This window comes from Eucyclogobius newberryi, unplaced genomic scaffold (genome assembly GCF_026437365.1).
Source record: "Eucyclogobius newberryi isolate DKJ021-1_F unplaced genomic scaffold, fEucNew1.0.hap1 SCAF_8, whole genome shotgun sequence".
In the NCBI taxonomy this organism is placed as follows: Eukaryota; Metazoa; Chordata; class Actinopteri; order Gobiiformes; family Gobiidae; genus Eucyclogobius; species Eucyclogobius newberryi.
Window position 1 is genome coordinate 14,566,464 of NW_027316500.1, and position 14,220 is coordinate 14,580,683.

At 39.4% G+C, this 14,220-nt stretch overlaps 1 protein-coding gene across 1 annotated transcript; it reads left to right on the forward strand.

The window, feature by feature from the left end:
* Positions 1–301: 301 nt before the first annotated feature.
* On the forward strand, positions 302–13,116 carry LOC140351546 (uncharacterized). Its single transcript, XM_072437399.1, has 27 exons — positions 302–683; positions 1,095–1,204; positions 2,040–2,163; positions 2,780–3,173; positions 3,640–3,708; positions 3,787–3,882; positions 3,968–4,021; positions 6,841–6,894; positions 6,983–7,036; positions 7,107–7,160; positions 7,301–7,354; positions 7,572–7,625; positions 7,702–7,755; positions 8,115–8,168; positions 8,265–8,309; positions 8,388–8,441; positions 8,782–8,835; positions 8,910–8,963; positions 9,056–9,127; positions 9,207–9,242; positions 10,244–10,288; positions 10,367–10,399; positions 10,573–10,719; positions 11,187–11,363; positions 12,070–12,160; positions 12,466–12,543; positions 12,644–13,116. The coding sequence occupies exons 2-27, from the start codon at positions 1,126–1,128 to the stop codon at positions 12,883–12,885; spliced, it is 2,322 nt and encodes a 773-aa protein (XP_072293500.1). The 5' UTR covers positions 302–683; positions 1,095–1,125; the 3' UTR covers positions 12,886–13,116.
* Positions 13,117–14,220: the final 1,104 nt, after the last annotated feature.

A 14,220-nucleotide genomic window follows, 5' to 3' on the forward strand; every position in this document is an offset into this window, starting at 1 on the left:
TGCAGTTTTCCCACTACTTCATAAGGCATCAAGACACGCCTGACCTTTTGTACATTTCAAGTGGATCCAAGTGAAGTTTAAGTTATGTTTTTAATCACACTGTATCATTCCCTCTGGGTTTGAGTTGGTGAATGGATGGATGCTGGGAGTGCGTTTTGGCTCTCTGGCTGGAATGTTTGCAGAGCACCTGGAGTTTAGCTGTGACATACTACACTTGTCTCTCAGCGGGACAGACCCTAAAGCACTGCACACAATGAAAACTGTGTCAATTAACTGGATCAAATTCATGTATTTGATCTTGTAACATAAATTTCTCCAATGCAGTAATTGTTGGCACATTCAGAATATTTTTATCTGAAACGTATGCTTCTCAGTAAGTTGCTCATCTATTCACAGTGGTGTTTGCTGACACGGGGCGGTTGCTATGTTCACCTATATTTGACTCATATGACGGTTGTTGAACTGCTGATGGACGTCGCAGGGGCCCATGGGGCAGGCGGATCCCCTGGGGACCACCGGTGGAGTGGAGCACCGGGGTCACAGTCCCACCACTCGATGAGCTTAGTTTGAATGGTTCTCCTGTTCAGCTCAGACACTGGCACTTTAGACTGGGAATAAATCCTAACACTGAGAACGGGAAACATCCATGTGAGGAAACAAAGGATTGTCTTTTTCAGAAACATGTAAGTAATTCTATGCCATTATATATTGTTTTTATTTATATATGTTAAGAGGAAAAATTGAGCCTCGGATGTGATAAAGCAAGGATAATAGATTATTTATTGAATGTAGTGGTCCAAATTGTATTGAATTGTTTTTAATATATACTGTATTGGAAACATGTTTAACTAATTATGTTTCAGTTATATTATGATGAAAAAGATTTCTTTTTTTTAAATAAAAAAGATCCACACACAGTTTTACAGCAGTAATAAAAAAAAGTAATCGGTGTAAAATCGGGACCAAAGGTTTACACATTTTTGTGTCTAGGTACAGGCTTCTGAAGAAAAAACTGACTAAATCTACAACACAATAATGTATCCTGAATTGTGTTGTAATTGAATGATTCTTCTTCTCTTTTTGCGGTAATGTAGGCACTTATAGCCCTTCACAACTGACTTGAAAATGACGGCTTCTAAAAACCCACTGGTGTTTGCAGCACTTTTTGTCATCTGCGGGTTGACCCACTGTCAAAAGTTACAGAGTAAGTGTGTGGCATTCATGAGATGTTTATTTACTGTAGTAAAATATTCAATTATGTTCCTAAATGAAGTGTAAAAAAAATCTATTGACGCCGGCCCCGTTTAGTTTGGATTAATGTTGCAGTAACTGAGCTGTACCAGCAGATGCCACTGTTTGTCACAGAAAGCAGATTGTCTTCCCTCACAGCAGCAGCACATCTATTAAAACTTCCTGTTCAGTCTCAAGTGAACTGCCCGTGTTCACAAGGTCATTTAAGGTTAAACTTATACATGACACTGTGTTACACTAACCACTTTACATGTTTGTTTGTTTGTTTGTTTGTTTGTTTGTAAAAACATCTTCAACTCCTTTAGAATCTCCCTGTGTCAGTGCCTAATGATTTAAATAAACAATGAATAAATCACAGATATGATCATGCTAAGAATCCTTGGCAGACAGTTTTTTATGCTGTTCAAGCAGAAAAAACAAAACAAAACTACATCATTCATTCAAATGGGTTAAGAGCTTATTCCCCAAAGGTCATTTGCATACAGTAGTTGCTGCAAAAGTGTTTTGCAAGGGCAGATTTGTTGTAATAAAACTTTATTGATACGACATGTTGAGATATTTTACAAGTTGTAGTTTCATACATTCATAGACATAAATAAAGATCAGAAGAGACTCTATAATTAACTTGTGGTGAGCTGTAATTTAACTTAAATCATCAACTATTCTTCAGTCTCAATATAGATTTTTTTTTGTTGTGCAAACACATGAATATAGACGCTAGATGTTTACGGTGAGAGGCGTGGTGATTTTCTGTCAGCTAACTTTGACACTAACCTTGTTGCTGTGAGGTTTTGATTTGCTGGAGGAGTTCCGTGTGTCAGAGTCCAGAGGAGTGAGGCGTGTGGACGGATCCAAACCAGAGGCCGTGGCCTACCGCATCAACCCCTCCATCCACCTGCAAAAAACCACAAGGTAAACTTTGGCTCAACCAACTTCCAGATGCTCCCTCCAGCTATGCTACGAATTGTGTACATGTGGTGAAAGGTTTATTTTGTAGGATTGCTTTTGTATTGCATTGTTTGTATTTGACCATAAAGCATGCAAAATGAACCCACAAACCACCACAAAAAAAAGCTGTTGTTTTGCATTTGATCTCTTTTGCTCATTCCTCACGAGGCACAATAACACATTTTGATGGAAGAACTATTGCCACAGAAAATATCCCAGTAAACGATAATAGCCAAACTACTTTATGTCAACTATAAAGCAGGATAATCCCATGAATCTATTTTTTTAATGAACACTACACAATAAAGAAAAGGCAAGCTGTAATAATAAATAGCAGAATTAAACACTTAAGTAGTTAATTAGTGTCATTAATGAGTCATAGATGATAAATGATTCAATATTTTAAGAGCTCAAGTGTTAATTACAAATAACAATTAAGAACAAGTGTTTCCATTAGTGCAAAGAAAGGTGACGTAGTTATTATCCTGATTCCTCACACTAAATAAATCACTTCTCAAGTCTTCACAGTCTTCTCATTATATCTTATTGTGTCCGTGTCTGTTACTACTCTCGTGCACAGTGAGATCTATCCGGACGGGCTACCTGCGGACTACTCGGTTATCGCCACATTCAAGGTCCCCAAAGAAACGGCCAAAAAATCCTGGAGTCTGTGGCAGGTGAGCGACTCCAAAGGCCAAGACCAGGTGGGCCTACGCTTCCACCCCGGGACCCGCTCGCTGGACTTCTTCTACACCAGCCCTCATGGAAGCCAGATGCTCAGGACGTTCTCTGGGGTGGAGAAGTTGTTCGACGGAGCGTGGCACAAACTGGCCCTGAGTGTGAAGGGAGGCCAGGCCAAACTGCTCGTAGACTGTGAAGAGGTCAGCGTGGAGCCAATCGTCCAAGACAGGCCCGTGATACACGAGGGCTACACGTCCATCGCCAAACGGGCCGCCGAGGACCGCTCTGTTTCTGTATGTGAAGTTTTAAAATCACTATCTTGAAGAACCTTCAGTGCTTGTGTTAAAATACTTCAAAAAGAGGTCACTAAAAGAGTACATAACTGCTGCACAACCCTAAATACAGCTACATAGGGCTGAGCAATGTTGACAAAAATGTTGTTGATTTATCAGACAAATGTGAAATGCCTGTCAAATGAATCAAAAAAGGGCAGAAATACCACTGTATCCCTGTGTACTCGATATTTAAATGTTGCATATCTTCAAAACAACATTTACTAAATTATCTAAATTTATATAATTTGACCCTCTTTACTGCTACAACTCCTTCCACTGATAAAAAACGACACACAACAACCTCTATGTGCAGCCAGTTGTCCAATATTGATTTCAGTGGATCTTATGTTTGCAGAGATTGGGGTTCTAAATGTCTCTTATGTTTGCAGAGATTGATGTTCTAAATGTCTCTTATGTTTTGCAGGTGGACCTTCAGCAGATGGAGGTGTCATGTGACCCAGAGAAGGCCTACACGGAAGGCTGCTGTGAACTTGTACGTGCACGGAACTACTGAACATCATTGTGTTTCATGCATCACTGTGTTTTGTTATAACAGTTGTTCTCATGTCAGTGTGGAGGTTACGCTGAGATCGGTTTGACAGCTGGAGGAGCCTCGTGCAAATGTATGCATGGCCAACCTGGAATCCAGGGGCCTCCGGGGCCAAAGGTCTGTGTATTTCTATGCTAGAATATGAACATACACTGCCTATGTGCAGTTGAGTTAGTTAGATTAATGCTTTTATTTTCTGCAGGGTCACAGAGGTCTTCCCGGAAAGCCAGGAGACCAAGGAAGACTAGGCAACTGGGTAAATAATGAAATACACTCATGACAAGCCGCAAGCAAATGTGGTGTTCCTCTACAGTGGTTTCTGAAAGATTTCACTCAAAAAAGGCAGTTCGGGGTTCAGCCAAGGGAAATGTAAATGCAGTGATCTTATTAACTCTAAAAAATAATTTGCATTAAAAAAGATAAATGGTTATTAAGTAAATTCAAATGTACTGAATATGTAGGATCTCTCTCATCCCCATTTCACACTAAGCTGTCCTGTCTTATAAAGCCTATGGGCCAAAAATCCTTTAAAAAAAAATATATATATATATGGGTAACATTTTATAATTACTTAATTCATAGTGAACAAATAGTTATTTAAGAATGATTCAACATTAGTAATCAATGTTTATTATTTATATTATTTATTAAGTCTTTGAGCATGCTTTGTTAAGGCAAAAAATATGTAGTTGTAGATGTACAACTAAATATGTAGTTGTAGATGTACAACTACAAACTTACGTGATACCAAATATAAATACATTTTGACATTGATATAACATTACTACAAGGGGCGAGGACGTTCAAGATTTTTATTTATTTATTTTTTATTAAATGAATGACTTCAAATTTAACACTTTTTAACTCTTTTATGACCCACTGCTGTTACTGTACATATCCAACCTTTTACTGTGCAACAAATTAAAATAGACCTAAACATGGACTGCACTAACACAAATATACAAAGACTAAAGGACTATACCGTGTCAAAATCATGCCTTACTATGCCTAAACCTAAACTTGCAGTTGAACCCTGTGTGCCACTGCTGGTGTCTGTACCTCGGTTTTAGAAGTACTACGGTATTGTGTATTGCAAAATAAAAAGTAACCTCTCATCTGTGGTGGATTACATTGTAAAACTAAAGCGAGCTGTGGAAAAAGGCTCGTACAACACAGCAAACAGGATGGAAACAGACCTGGAAACAGCAGCACTTAGCGATAGTAAACACCGGAGCTCTTTTTATAGTTTCACATCTCATGTCCACACCGTGAAAGATTTATATTGCGAATCTGAAAGAAACATAAACCAAATGTGGATACAACTACGGTATAAATTTGTATGCACGGTTTGGAAATCTTCATTTGCATTTGAAAACATCACAGAATATAGAGCCTAATTCAAACGCTGGCACTGCATCAGAGCCTTTGTAATAGTTTTGGTTTTCCATTTGGAAGAAACTGAGCCAAATGTAATGAATCCCACATACACAGGAAAACCATGTGAGCTGACGGTGCCCAAAAAGCCAACAGTCTGCTAATGAAAGGCACCAGTCCGCATAACTTAAGTGTGAAATTAACTGAATGTTTTGATTTATAAATGTTGATGTACAGGGCAATTTAATACACCAAGAAGTGGAAGTACAGCAGTTTGAGAAATTAATGATCAAGACCTTTTCCATGGATTAGTGAATGTAAAAAATATGTTTCTAGTATATCCCCCACTGAGCTGCAGATGTGAATCATTTTCACTTCATTTTTTATCACTTACTCTTAAACACACAAGTTGTATTACTGTGCACTAAAGCAGCACTGTATGCACTGCAAAAAAATATTTTTATCGTTACATTTAGAAAATGTATCTTTATTTGTGTTGTGGCTCAATTAGATCGAATTGCTTGTGTGAGATGGATAATTTAAAATGACAGTGACATTTCTGACATGAGAAGAAGATAAATATACCTCAAGTCATTGTCTTATAGACAATAGGCAAATAAGTTAGCTTGAAATAAAACAAAATATAATTAAAGTCAGAATCGTGCCTTATTTTTCTAAGTCGCCATCAACAATTATTTCGGTTAAGGTTAGGTGTTAGGGTTAGGAATAGGTCATTTGGTTAATGTTAGGGCTTTGGGACATGGTCGCACTGCATTGGGGAAAAGCTCTTAAAACAAGATAAATAATCATAAATCCATCAGGCAATCAAATATTAACTTGTCAAAACTTCTGAAATTGATCTTTGTATTATGATTTCATTTGAACTACACTAGATTCCCTTTTTGCAGTTTGCGTACTTGTACACTTCCCATCTGGGCCCCCCATCTCTGCCCTGTAGTCAAAGCACATGTTCGCGGCCGTACATGCTACATATTCATGGGGTTGGAAGCAGCTGTAGCTCATCTGGCACTACACATCTGTCTTGTATAAGGCCTTAAGTTTTGACCTCCTGCCAGCTTGTGATTCATGGAGCCCCAATATTTTTATCTCCTCCCCTGCTGGCATCTGAGGCGGGCATTTCCTGGCACCAAGAGCTGAAGTGTCCGCTAGCCTTGTGTTATGGGTGGTCCTAGACGCGTCAGAACTGTAGAAATGTTGTAAATTTCATGGTCAGGGCCTTTACCAAACTGGCAACATCTTTAACCTTGAACCTCTGGCCAGCTGACATGGCCCAAAAAGGCAGCAGGGTTTTAATAAACAGACATGCATTGAAGAACCATTTAACACAATTGACACAAAGAAAATGTGCCAATTGAAAAACCCTTCAGTCTCTTTCATCTACTGCGCCAACAACATTGCAACAAACTGTCGAATCGGAAATGTATGTTTTTAATAACCATATTCTTACAGAATCATTTTTCAGATCGTTTAAAACAAACAAAACGATACTATGATAGAGAACTGTAGCTAAATGTAACTAAAATGGCTCGGGGTAATTGTCTCCAGCCCTTATGTCTGAATAAAATATGTATGCCAAATTAATATACAAACTATTCCAAGCAATTATGGCAATTTGAGGTACATATTACATAATGAAGATTTCAATACTAATAGTTAAAACGGTTGCATTTCTCCATACAGGGCATACGAGGAGCCACAGGCAACTATGGAAATATTGGTGAACCTGGTCTAAAGGTGAATTTCTGATAATACCATCAATTGAAATACTGAATTTATTTGTGATGTATTGAAAATTATTTTTTAATATTTTAAACATCCTAAGGGAGAAGAAGGAATCAAAGGCGAGAAAGGAATGAGAGGACTTTGGGGCCAAGTGGTATCTATCAACTTCACATCCTCATTGTCTTTGAAACATCTTCAGTTTAATGAGGCATTATTTTTAACAGGGAGACCGAGGTCCCAAAGGATTGAAGGGATTGAGAGGCGCAGCTGGCTTTAAGGTAAATTCTCACTCTTTGCTCAGTTTAATTAGACAATTATCCAAGGTTATGGGAACTTCATTGGATTTTTGCACAGCCTGTTGCGTAACTTTATAGACAACTTACAGAGCGTAATGTCCGCATTGTGACGCTAATTGCAGGGGGTTAGTGGACCACCTGGAGCCATTGGAGAGACTGGAAAACAAGGAGAAGTGGTGAGTTAACTTGTAGCACAATGTCCAATATTTACGTGTCTCTCTATGTGATGAGCCACCTGAGTTTTTGCTGGATGTGATGTGATTTTTGCTGGATATGGATGCAATTTTGAGGAGTGTTGACATTCAAAAGCAGAATATATTGTTTTGAATTGTTAATTGCTATGACAACGGTCTTAATTTGTCATCATAAACCCATGTAATGTCTTTTATATAGGGCGCTAATGGAGAAAAAGGATTTGAGGGAATTCCTGGATATCAGGGAGTCAAGGTATCCACTAGTATTCCAACATATGTTTTTATTATCAGAAAACTATGACTAACTTGTACCTTTCCGATATACACAGGGAGAAAAGGGGACGATGGGCGTAGTCGGGCAGCCAGGACCACGAGGAAAGCAGGTGGGGATTCCCTGTGATAAGTTGCAACCATCCATCTTCCATCTCTTTGGTTAGAATCCCCTTCAATGGCAAGAAGTAGAGCCTTTAAATCATTCTAATGCGGTAAAACACTAAAATACAGCAATGTTTCTGGCATATGGGCCTTCTCCATAAACAACATTATTCAAGTGGCGGGAGCTTGGCCTCGACCTCAGGGACCTGGATTTGAGGAACATGCTATTGATGAGTCAGTGAAAACAGAGAGCCATAACCACAATGATAACCTAGCATTGGACTCTGTATATAGGAAAGTTCACATTGATTGGAGTGCAAAGGGTTTTAAATGGTACAACTAATGCTGATTTATTGTGATTTGGCAGGGGATTGTGGGAGATCCCGGCGAAAGAGGGTCTGCGGGACAGAAGGGCAAGCCTGTATGTTTCAGTGCAATATAGTTTCACGTTTACAGTAAGTTGATCACAATTCAAAGGCGCTAATATGGTATGTTGTTTGAACTTGTATAAAACCAGGGAATCCAAGGGCCTGTTGGCAGACGTGGAGGAATGGGACACAAGGTGTGTTTCCTGTACACACACATTCACGCTTGACTGAAGTATCATAATTGTAATGTAATGACTGCTTTTTCCCTATAGGGCATTATTGGAGATCCAGGATTATCGGGAAGAGACGGGGATCCGGGTGTAGAGGTGGGTTTAAGATTCTAGATTGTAATGATAATGTCATAACCTCACATGGGGGACAAGAGCCAGATTTTCCTATTGATAACATTTCATTGCCATAAAATATCTAAAAGGTAAATTCGCACATCTGTAAACTGATGATTACTAAGAGTGACTAGACATATTGACTTCTTGAATTATAAGAAAAAAAACTGCATTTGGACAATATTCATTCTAGCTGCCGCCCATCTGTATAAAATATTACTGGCCTGTAGAATGTTGTGATATGAAACCCAGCATATTGCTGGAGCCATCAGTGTTCGATTTGACTTTTGATAACAAAAAACTCACTGTAAGTGTCTAACAGGCCTACCAAGGTCCGCAAGGCAGCATTGGGAAACTGGGAAAAGTCGGATCCAAGGTATGATTTTGATTATGCAAAAAGTATTAAGTACAATAAAATGGGTTTTAATATTTAATGTTTGTCAATTCCAGGGTGAAAAAGGTATCCATGGCCCACGAGGAGAGATGGGTCCCCAAGGCCAAACTGTAAGACACTTATTCAAAAACAAGTAATGTAAAAAAAATTAAAAAATAAGGAAGTTCCTTTCAGGAGGTTTAATAAATACTTTTCTTTTGAGGGCCCAAGAGGTTACAAAGGCTCTGCAGGGAAGCCAGGGCGACCAGGATTTATTGGCCCGCCAGGACCTGTTGTAAGTGCTGGATGAGCATTAAAAATCTTCCCAAGCGAGTTAATTTTCCTGCAGTTTCACACAATGTGTTTTGTTACAGGGACATGTGGGTGTGCCGGGAAAACCAGGGACCAAGGTAAAGTGTCCTACTCTCAAAATTTTGATGATGGGGATTAGATGAGTATTCATTATTCAAGAACTTGATAATATTAAAAATAATCAAGATCCATTTAGAACAGCTCTCCTTAGACCTTTATTAGTTCAGAGTAAATCATTTATGGTCAGATCTATTGTTTGCTGACAGACTAGTTGTAACCACCAGGAGCTATCACAACAGACAATCATCTATGTTTATTTCACGTTGGCTGGGGCAGTGGGGCCAGGAGTTGAGTCCAGGTCTAAGCTCTCCTTCAGGGGACGTTTGCATGTTGATTACTCAGGCAGATATTCTTCCACAGCTATTTATGTTTCTGTGGTGTGTAGTAGCACAAACAAATCAAATCAAATAAGTCCACATTTATAGAAGAACGTTTGGAAGTCTGAGGAAAGTGAAAATGATTATAAATAACTGTACTTTTGGGGGGGGAAAGTATATTCTCTTTAAAACCGTTTACCGTAAATCATTTGGAGCTAGCGCTCTCATCCGCCAAACCGAAGGTTGACATTTTGAACCCCACTCAGGGCAGTGCATACTGTTGTTGTCGTGGCAAGACACCTTGTCTAGTAAGAAATTGTGGTGTGTGAACGATTGTGGCAGTCAGAGGGGTCAATGGCACAGGTTGGCATTGGCAGCCTTGCTTCTGTTATTCGAGTCATTCTACCCCAGCCAGCTGTGGCTACTGAGTAAGGAGTGAATGAGGCATTATAAAGAACTTTGAGTATCTTGAAATGAAATATGTAACTCCAAGACAATATTATTATGACTCATGCCTCTGCTGTAAAAAACACAACAAAACATGAGCTCTGACAAATATCAAGCCCGGTTGTAAATTATACAGTGGAAGTGGTTTTATAATTAACATCCACAATTAAAGCAATATGACGTGAGGGAAACAAATTAAATAAAAAACAAAAAGATTGCGTACTAATAGTAGTGTTTGCAAATTTGTAGAATTCATAAATGTGTATTTTGTACAGGGTGACACAGGAATCCAGGGGATTGGAGGAGTTAAAGGTGGACAGGTACAGATTAAAATATGAACATCTCAAGTTGTTTAAAGATTGTTGTGCATCTTCTAAACACAAATGTATCATTTACAGGGGGCAAAAGGAGTAAAAGGACCCAAAGGAAAGGCAAGTTATGCATCTGTTTAAGGTGTAAATGTTACAAAGGGTAATGGATTATTATTATCAATATACATTTACTTAAATGCTTATATTTATACTGCAAGAAAAATATATTCCCCCCTGTAGGGTTAGACATGTGTAGGTCTGTTGACCTTGGAGCACTGTGTACTCTGTCCCAGGTCGGAGATCGTGGGGAGGTGGGTCCTCAGGGAACCCGGGGGAAGCGCGGTCCATCGGGCCCACCTGGACAGACCGGTCCCGGAGGAGTGAAGGGTGTCCGAGGAGAGAGTGGACCAGATGGATTTCGTGGGCCACCAGGTCCTCCAGTAAGAAAAATATAAGGCCTTACGAAACTAAACTGTCAGACTTAACTTGACCACAGAGTATGGTTATAGCATTAACAATGCAATCAAGATGAAAACCATTACTGTTTAATCTTTGCTACAGCTGGCATGTACCAGGACTGTGGCGCCTACCATCAGAAATGATTTGCACAGGTAGAATAAACAAATAAAATAAAATAAGAGGCTCACATGCAGTGCCTGCCAAAAGCTCTGGTGTGAAGAACATGTTTAAAGAGTTTTCATTAGTCCAAAGTTTGTAGTGAGTCACAGCGAGAGTTTCATTTAGTGCTCTCATAAATACATAATGGGTCTGAGTGGAGATTTAGCTTGGGTTAATGTGCTGCATTTCCTGTAAGAAGCAGCCTTCCTTTAGCATGCTGTTGTGTAATATTCATGTCCCAGAGTCTGATGCTTTTCCAGTGAAGGCTGTGGTTGTGATTTGTTACAAGGGCCCGAGCCTGCCGGCCCAGCACGTCATCGAGGTCTGTAAGAGAGTGGTCCTGGAGCAGATGTCCACATTCGCCAACTCTGTCAAGAGGACATGTGCCGCAGCCTGCCCGCTCTATGGGGATGTGCCTATGGGTGCCCCTGGTCCCCCAGGTCCCAAAGGGCCCATTGGATCTCCAGTGAGTGTTACACTATTCTATAGAGTTTATGATGAAAGGCCAGACTGTGTCTCATGTTGCCTGGTTCAAGTTTCATCTCACCTTCAATGGAGACATATTGCTGGTGAGCTAGTGTGTATATTCTCCATACATCCACATACATTTGCTTTCCTGGCTGCATAAAACACAAACACATTATAAGGGTCTGGACAAGACTATGAGAGCTCAAGTATTTTGGCAGTAAATCTTGGAATGAAAACATGACCATTTTCCACGTCTCTATGAGGACAAATACAGTCACACACTAGACTCTCGTCTGTGTTTGATGATTTTTGGAGAGAATCAAGGCCGATTTTCGATTGGAATGCCTTTTCCACATTATTATACTATGTACAACCAATTCATGTTCCTTAATCATGATGACTTATTGTCTGCTATATGCTCCTAAATCCCTGAATATTTAAAAATATATCCCTTCATATTTCTATTAGATTGGGATGTGGCACAGTATGCCAAACCATAAATAGCCCTGACTTCAAATTCTACAATGTTTTCCCATTACAAGATGGATGGTGAGCAAATGAATCTCAGACACTCAGTATTGAGCTGTGAGAGGTGAATGCAAAGTTCATTCAAAACTCAAGAAAGCACAAGAGGAAAATATTGTCTGGTTCTAGTTCAAAGTGCTGATGAAAAAATAAATGAAAATGTTTTCATACTTTTGTAGGGTGACTCTGGTCTTGATGGAACAGATGGTGAACCTGGACTCCCAGGATTTTATGGAGAAGCTGGTGATCTAGGTCGCAAAGGAGAAAAGGGTGGGTAAAATCATCAAATCAAAAGATATTGTAAATATATTTCCTGTTCCTCTCACTTTGATAACAAAAGACAAACAGTGAATGTGAATTTCAAGTAATATTTAAATCTGCCTATCAATTTCAACACTGAAAAGCAGGATTAAAAGATGCCTCACTGTATGAAGTGCTATGCAGAGCTGTAAAATTCAACTTGCAGGTCCTCAGCATACATTTTTGAAGCAAATATTCAAACCAATATAAATGCAAACAAAGTTATCAATGGACAAAGACAAAGAAGTAAAAAGGATCTTTTTGAATGTATTAAGGTGGAAAAGGAGAGGCCGGTGATAAAGGTCCTAAAGGCTATGGACCAACAGGACATCCAGGAGACCAGGGGCCCAAAGGTATCATCTTTTCAACATATGTAGAATAACTTTATGTGGTCTATTCAAGCTGCTACATAGCCTTCAGTTTGATGCTCTGTTGCTTGGACTGTGTTCTCAGGTCAGCGCGGCCGTCCAGGTAGAGAATTCAACGGTCAGCCTGGGAAGCCCGGTGAGAGAGGACATGTGGGCCGACCAGGGCTCAGGGGCCACGCTGGTCTGCGCGGGGCCCCGGGGGTCTGTAACACCTCTGGGTGCACTCCTCTGAATGCCACCCTTGGAACACCCGCCTCCAGCCCAACAACAAGAGCAGGTTCTCGCTCAGGAGCACGACCAGGACCTCGGAGAAGGACTCGACTCTAAAGCTCAATATCAGAGAATACTACTGTTAATATGTGTTTACGTCAATGCATTTAAACTGTAAATAGGTATCCACAGGGAAACATGAGAAGATGTGGTAAATTAATGACTTAAAATAATCAACCACAAAGCGGAAAAGGAGTTTGTTAAACAATACATTATATTTGTACAAAACAGTGATTTTATTTAAACTGATGAAAATGAGCGGTCTGTTCTTTCTAATCAAATTGAAAATAATGTATGTGACAGTATTAATGCGTGGCATTATCGACCAGACTTTGTATACAGTGCAATGGGCATTTAGGAGTATAAACGTTTCTCTGTATACATTGTAGTCTAATTTTAGTGTTTTCCATTTGGTGGCTCATTTGATACTGCTCTATTAAATTGGATTTGTCTCTAGATTTTCTGCGTGGACTTTCCAGCCTTTAACCCTGTCTCTTCAGTGTAATGGAGACATTACATAATGGGATGAGGTGTTGGTCTGTCGATCTGTATTATTTTAGCGGGGTAGCGCCTTTTCAAACCAACGCTTCATTGACTCCAAAAGGTCTTACAACGGAGAGAAGATGATTCAGGGATTTCCACATCTTAGGTTGAATGAGGAAACACTGGAGGGTGGCTCTTTCCTGGCTTATGTCTTGATATTGTATATTACCAAGCCCTGTCCATTTGTGACTGCTGTATCTTGTGGGCCATGCTGCTCTACTTTGTTCCATCAAAGGATGTGGAGGCCACTTCTGTCATGGAAACTTTAACTAAGGACAATTTGGTGCTTTTTACAACTTCCATTTGATATTTATCTATGTGGCTCTGGCTAAACATTTTAGTAATAACACACATGATTAGCTACATTTGCATTGATTAAAGCATCCCAGTCATAATGAGGGGGTTTATAAAGACAGGCTTTAAAGTATCTCCTGCAGCCTTGGATATATGTATTGCATGTTACAAGCCAAATGTGTTATGTTGAAGAAGCAGATAAGACCACTTGGACTGTTGGAAGATTTCACTAAATGTATGAGGTCAGAACATTACAAAAATGATATGTGGACATTTATCCAGTAAATAAAGAGCACACTAAGTAAAAAGCACACTTACGTATTGTATCGCAGAATAAGGCCAATAAACCTGTTGATTTCATGTAGCATGTGTCACACTCATTTCAAACACTTTTCTGTTGGAATTTTAAACTTAAAAATGTTTGCTAAACCAAGTGACTTTTTACAATATATTTAAATTAACAAGAATAAGACCATGCATCAAAAGCCCAGTTTTTGAGTAGCAAAGCTAAGTGCTAGGAGCAGATGACCTTAGTCAAAACATTTCACTAGAGGA